Source organism: Hippocampus comes, unplaced genomic scaffold, assembly GCF_001891065.2.
Source record: "Hippocampus comes isolate QL1 unplaced genomic scaffold, H_comes_QL1_v1.1 scaffold142, whole genome shotgun sequence".
Classification (NCBI taxonomy): Eukaryota; Metazoa; Chordata; class Actinopteri; order Syngnathiformes; family Syngnathidae; genus Hippocampus; species Hippocampus comes.
Genome location: NW_017805482.1, coordinates 1,499,841 through 1,506,680, shown reverse-complemented (window position 1 = coordinate 1,506,680; position 6,840 = coordinate 1,499,841). Strand labels below are relative to the sequence as shown.

The window sequence follows — 6,840 nt, the reverse complement described above, 5'->3', positions numbered from 1 at the left end:
GCCCCCCCCCCCCCCCCAAACAATAATACACAAAAGCATAAATAGAACACACGTGGATGAGATGCTACTACGTCTTACATGCCGTCACGCATGACCATGGATGGATTTTGGTGCGACTTTGGAAGCAGATTTTTTTCTTAAAAATGATGGTCGACTTTTGAAATGTCTAAGCGATTTTGGGGTTTTCACTGGACTACAAATATATCACATTTCAATTTATGGGCTTTGACGAAAAGCACTGTAGATACAAAGCTTTGTTGTACATGTCATAACATACTCTGTATATTTTCAACGTGCTGCATGTGTGACGCTGAATGGCAACAAATTTAGTTTCAGTTGATGGTTCAATGGCTGTGATTCTGTAAATACAAGCAATGTGAAATCATATGACCATGGTGTGATTTTTTTTTTGGGGGGGGGGAGCCAAACCAAAGCACACCTTTCAAATTCCATTTGTTACACTCAAAGTTGCACCACTGTGACAGAAGGTTAATTGATACAATAAAAATGTCAAAACGGCAATTAAATACACGCTGAAAATCGCCAAAGCAAAACACAACAGTTTCCCTTCTACATAACACTTTTTTTTGTGGTATTAACGGAATACATCCCTTCCATCGATGCTGCCATTTTTAGGGGTGAGCACCATCTAGTGGAGAGAATTCGAAACATTTTTCATGTTTCCTCAAAACTTTACACTTGAAACAATATTATAAAACACTGTCCATTGGTCCAACCCACATAATACCAAAAAGACGACCTCAACGCGCATAATTATATGCTGAAAATGAAGAAGGCAACAACTGCTTCAGTTCAAGCACTTTCCAAAGAGCATTACAAAAACTGGTTGGGCTCCATTTTTGTGGTCGGACTGCATTATTGGCCGTGTGTCTTTGAGCTCTTTGATCATGAGTCGGAATAATAAAAGTTCATCAAATGTGAAATGGTCATTCGCACTCATTAGGGAAGGGCTAGTCGAAAAATCTTTGGCCAAAACAAGTTCATTAAAAATAATTGAGGAACTAATCCATTTTGATAATGGTTGCTTTTCATTGAACATTAAGAAATATTTGTTCTATGAGGCCTGGAATCATGATTACTTTGACTTCTGCTTGTCACATCCCTCGTATTAAAAACTGCGAGGTATCACTGTCTAGTGCAAGAATTTTTTTCAAAATTTCCGACAAAAATACATCGGTAAACAACAGCAAACTCTTAAAGCTATATAAAAATTTAAAGCAGTCACATTTTCTGGAAACATTTTACGCGCTTTTGGCTTCGTCAAACTCGTGTGCAATTTTCAGGGCTGTGCTGTTGAGTCTCACAGAATGCATGTTGGTGAGAATGCTGACCACCACTCCCTGCGGGAGGGTCTTCTGCCCGATTTCCTCACTGGGCAACACCAACAGGACACTGCTGGCCCCCACAGCGCTCCCTGTGTGCGAAACGTAGTGCCTGCGCTTCCTGCACTGCCCACATTTCTGCTCTTTCTCCACTACCAGCCAGCCTTGGCCGTACCATACGTCCTTGTCCCAGTTGACCTCCGTTTTGTCCGCCGGCGTCCAGAGTTCCACAGCGGTTTGGGGTTTGAGGAAGCCGGGCAGCAACCCTTCAGTTTCCTTAACGTGGGCCATCTGGTAGCTGTAGAGCAAAACATTACCAAACAGCAGCAGATCCCCCACCGTGGAAAGGAAGCCGCCGCCTGCCCACTTGTACGAGTTGTCCACGTACGGGCAGTTGACCACCCGACCTCGCTTGTTCAGACGGTAATATCTGTGGAGGAAAAGCATTCTTCAGCACGTGTAATCAAAACAGACTTTCAAGAATCAAGAGTTTTGGTACACAAGAATAGAAGTTTAAATGCAGGCATGAGTGAGTAATGATTCCAGCGGGCCTTATTTCAAGGTACTGAGTACTCCGGATGGATGCCAATACGGGTCAACGACGCCAGTCACTGGCACCCTCTTGTGGCTGATACACACTGCTGACAATCTTTTTTGGCCCCCTCCACCATTTTAAGTTACCCACCCTGATAAAGTGTGCCCTAGAATTTGATTACCTGGAGCGATGGTAAATGACGGGTTCGTTTTGATCTGGCACAGTACTGAACATTCCAAGTTCCCGGAAGAGGTTGGCCATGACATCCAGGAAGCGCTGGCCAGCAGCCTGCTCGATGATAGCACTGAGGAGGGTGTAGGCATGGGTGGAGTACAAGAATGTTGTGCCTGCAGGAAGAGGAAGTGGAGTGAAGTGTTAATTAAATTACCAAAACTACAACCGCTTCCTCATGACGCAATTGAGCAAGCGCTGCGTGTGTTTTACCTGGTTTAAAAATGAGCGGGTCGTCCTTAAAGAGGTCCAACGCCTGAGTGACACTTTCAAAATTGTCCGTCAAATAGTATTCTTCGTGGTCAAACTCTTTTTTCTGCTTTCCACACGAAGCCTCTTTGGATTGGGCGCTCTGCTCTTTAGTGGGCTCACCTTTATTTTCACACAAGCTCTTATCCTCCATTTTCTCCGTCACCGACTTCAAAAGTCGCTTGGCTTTCTCCATGTCCTCCCTCACTTTAGTGGCGTCCTTCTCGTAATGCCGTATACCACTGAGGTGTGAGAGAATCATGCGAGGGGTTATTGTGACCTAAAAAGAGATGAAAAAGAAGATCATGTCTTTGTGGGTCAGGTTGCAGAAGATGAAAAATGGATCTGCGTTAAGTTGAGGTTACTTACATTCTGACCATCAAACTGTTTTTGTGGAAACTCTGGTACATATTTCTGGACGGGCGCATCGAGATCAAGTTTCCCTTCCTCACGGAGGCGCGCAGAAACTGCAGACGTCAAGGACTTACTGATGCTGGCAATTCTCATCACAGTTTCCGGGCCACACGGAACACGATTCTCCAAATCGGCATAACCGATCCCTGAAATCCATTGATCATTTGAAAGTGTCAATGAATAACTATCTTACGACAGTAAAATGTTGACCAAAACAGTAGGGCCCGACAGATATGGATTTTTGAGGCCGATTCTCATATTTGGCAGAATAAAATTCTGATAACTGATTCATCGGATGATTAATTAAAAAAAAAAGATACAACAAATAAAACAACTTTTTATTTTATTTTTAGTCTCTTGCCGTTTACAACAATACGAATTACAGAGAGACAATTTCGAGAGACAATCGGCCACCCTATTCAGGTTCTGACCCTTATGTGGTGAGCGATAGAGGCTTTTGAGAGAGTGAAAGTTTCCCTTTTTTTAATATTACTCGAATTAAACGGACTCCTTTGTGAGACATGCACGAACCTTCACACCAGACAGTAACTCCATCTACCGACACCCCCACCACCACGCCGGGAGCTCCAAACTCAGTCTGACAAGAGAAGACCCACATAAATCGACATAGCTGCCGCAGCAAAGCCAGACTGGTGGAACCTGATCACGTCCACATTCCTGTCTGCACACCTGGGCGCCTACCTGGATCCGTTCCACCAAGATTCGGCTCGATTTGATTGCAGCCTCGTATCGACGATTCGGTGGTTCCGTCGCTGTATTGTCACACAAACCGTTGTTTTCCCTCGCGTGATATTTCAGTCCAAAGACCACGGCAAGACCCACACCGATCCCGCTGACCCACACCAAGGAAAACCGTGTAAAGTTTTGTGACAAGGTTGGGGTGGCGCCGCTCACGTAGCATCGTCTTTGGTTCAAAACATTTGGCAGGCTGCGCGGCCTAGCTCGCGCAGCAGCTTTTGCGATCCGCAGAGCGGACACACGCGTGGGCAAAAGTATTGAATTGACACATAAACTACGTGGCACCAACAAGTGGTACATTTTAAAGGAATAAAGCGTCTTTTTCTTGGTCAAAACACTTTGCTTCGATGGGACGTAGGTTGGAAAACTCCCATTAGGTTTGTCACGGCGAGCCAGACCTGATGAATTGAATACCGATTCTGAAAACATCGAGCGACCGACTCAGCCATGCAAATGTAGGTCAGCACAGCACTACCCTCCAACATTTGATCACAGGCATAACAATTGACTGGAGTGCAAATCATTATTCAAATGAAAGCCAGATAAGTCAACATTCAATCCAGGTTTGCAAAGATGATTCAAAACAACTCCAGACTACGACCAAAATAATAAACAAAACGCAAGTACTGTATGTGGGGGCAGTCGACCACAAAATTACTCAGCTGACAAAGTACCACAATATTGACCAAGAAGTGCTGTACCAGGTCGGGGGACCCATCAGAAATCCGATTAGCTCCGGTTCAGCCGCACAGCATTTTATTTTATATTAATAATATAAAGAGAAAATAATTTAAACATATATAATATTATATAATATATATGTTTAAATTATTTTCTCTGCCCCTCTCTGTATCGATCAAGTCCCTCTTTTGCCCTGGGAGAGAAAAAAAAAACCCAACCCACCGCCTCCCAAAAATTAAAACAGTGGTGTAGTTGTGTTGAAATAAATATGAGATAATCACAAAACTTTGAACACGTGCTTTAATTTATTTCAGAATTTAATCATTTCAAATACGATAAACATTTGAAACATCTACTTTAAAAATGCTAAAACAATGCACAACCAGATGTCTGAAACCACACAGACAAAATGAACAAATTTAGGACTGTGGCTGTTACAAACGAATACAGCCTAAATATGAATAAAATAGCACCAGTTTATTTACTGAAGTTTCACAAGAGGAGTGCGCTGACAGTCTTTCGTGACGAATGCAAAAAAAAAAAAAAAAAGGCATTATTGTGAGGTGAAGTGCTAAATTTCTCCACTTTGTCCTTTGGTATGTGCAAAACTTAAGGTGGAATAGAATGTAGCTATCAACAGATGTAAAAATAAAAATATCTATGTAACCACAGTCACCTGTAATTCCACCCAAGGATTGTTACAGTATAAAAACTGGTTTGCAAAAACAAATATGCTTCCGACTTTAGATTTATTGGAAGGAATGGTTACATTTTACTTCCCTTAGCTCCTTGGTTGAGTTCCACTGAAGGCAGGTTGGTGCAAGAAAAATAGCATCTGGCTGGTTGCGCTGCACCATGGACAAGGTACAGGTTGATTGGGTAGCAAAGGTGCAAGTACAAAAAAGCCAAACTGCAGTGCATGTCAGGGTTAGACTGTGCTTTCACAAATTATTCAGTTCCATTAGAGTCTGGTCCAACATCTGGTGCATGTCGAGATTCTCCTCTTTGGCATGGGCAAGTTTTTCTATTGGAAAGTTAAAAATGCAAGTATTAGTCGCACACAAGTGATTATGAGTGTCAGCCGGTTGGACTATGTTAATAATCTAGCTTGTAACACGTTGAACCCGTTTTTCACAGCATCCAAAAACAACAACAACAAAAACTCACGAGGGTTTTGGGGAAAACCATGCATAGAGTCAACATTGTTATTCAGACTGATAAAGGCACACTGGCAAAATAATTTTTTAAAAAATTCCACAATTTTCATTCATGTGCAAAACATATTTCCTTCTCAAGGCCACAGGTAGTTTTATTAGTCACATGGCAGCTACTCTGATACATCATTTTAGTCAGACATCAGGTTAAAACGGGCGAAGGAGGAGAAAAACATTACAAGTGCTGAGTCTGCTGGCAGCCAAACCGTTTGCAAGAAAAGGTAGCCCGGATGATGAAAACATCTCGATCATGATGCGCATGAACAGGATTCATTGAAATATATTTACATTTACGCCCAGAATCATCAACAAAGTGATGGAATCTTGAGTTAATTTATATTATGCGAATGGTTATCTTTTAATCGGGAAGGACACAAGAAAGTGTCAGAAAACATTCCCAAAATTATTTTTTGTATTCATTTTTTAAACTTGACCCCCCCCCCAAAAAAAACTAGAAGAAACCTCAAATACATTTTCAGTTGTGCAATATATATATATATATATATATATATATATATATATAATTTTGGTGAAACAAGATGGTGATTGTCTCTTTATTTATTTATTTGTTTGTTTGTTTGTTTGTTTGGACAAGAACTGGACCTTTAGTTGAAACAGAGAACATTTTAAAATCAGTATCAATTTTGGCCCCGAACCTTTCGGAAGTCTGCACGTGTCATGCTGAAAGACTTCTCCCCTCCCCCACCCCCACTCCAATCAGTGGAAGGAACGCTGCCCCTTTAAGCAAAAGGTGCTTCGTTTGAGGGTGTGCACACTTATGCAAATTACACATATGTTTCCATATTTCATATATTTTCCCCAGGGATATTCCAGTTGAAATCCACTCAACATATCGTCACGACTAATATCCTCCTCCTTTGTGTAACGTTTTTTCAGAATACCTTTTGACAGACTCACCGCATGAAGTCAAGAGATTGCCTTGCGAATATGCACACGCAACAACATTCAGGTCTTATTGTTGTTCTGGTGTTATGACTCCAGGACAACATCGACTCCTCAATATCTGAAGCGAAATGAATCGCTCAGCTGCGTCACGGTGTCTACAAAATGAAGGACTTAAGAGAAACCTGTCAAACCTGCTACGTATTTATCTTTCGATACTCTGTTAGAACTAACTTGGCGGGGCGAAAAAAAAGCATTGTCCACCATTGTTAGATTTAATTTTTTAATGAATTATTTAAATGGACATGATCAAGAAATCGCCTTCGAGCTTTTTGATGGCCATTGTCGTCGTCCTTCCGAAGAAATGAATCCTCCCCCGTATTGTTTTGGTTCGGTGTGATGACATGATTGTTACTTTGTGATATTTTATTCAAATTCAGCTTTTGATGTTTCGCAGAATGCACGAGTGCCGTTCCCAGGTTGTCGCATTCGGTACCCGAGCACACCCAGT

The 6,840-nt window shown here is 41.9% G+C and overlaps 1 protein-coding gene across 3 annotated transcripts; it reads right to left on the bottom strand.

Annotated features, from left to right (window-relative positions):
* Positions 1-330: 330 nt before the first annotated feature.
* Positions 331-4,263, bottom strand: lactb (lactamase, beta). 3 transcript variants are annotated; one of them, XM_019875942.1, is made up of 6 exons: positions 3,463-4,263; positions 3,304-3,370; positions 2,728-2,918; positions 2,323-2,638; positions 2,060-2,225; positions 331-1,773 (listed from the first exon to the last, which is right to left on the bottom strand). In XM_019875942.1, the coding sequence occupies exons 1-6, from the start codon at positions 3,958-3,960 to the stop codon at positions 1,263-1,265; spliced, it is 1,749 nt and encodes a 582-aa protein (XP_019731501.1). In that variant the 5' UTR covers positions 3,961-4,263; the 3' UTR covers positions 331-1,262. The 3 variants fall into 3 exon arrangements, with proteins under 3 accessions (XP_019731501.1, XP_019731502.1, XP_019731503.1); XM_019875943.1 differs by having other exon boundaries at positions 3,475-4,262; XM_019875944.1 differs by lacking the exon at positions 3,304-3,370 and having other exon boundaries at positions 3,475-3,580.
* Between the last annotated feature and the right edge of the window lie 2,577 nt (positions 4,264-6,840).

Coding starts and splice junctions, on each gene's coding strand:
- lactb (XM_019875942.1), bottom strand. CDS start 3,960: ATGTTTTCAGAATCGGTATTCAATTCATCAGGTCTGGCTCGCCGTGAC. Junction 2,919..3,303: donor AGTTACTGTCTGGTGTGAAG/GTTCGTGCATGT, acceptor AATGGATTTCAG/GGATCGGTTATGCCGATTTG. Junction 2,639..2,727: donor AACAGTTTGATGGTCAGAAT/GTAAGTAACCTC, acceptor ATCTCTTTTTAG/GTCACAATAACCCCTCGCAT.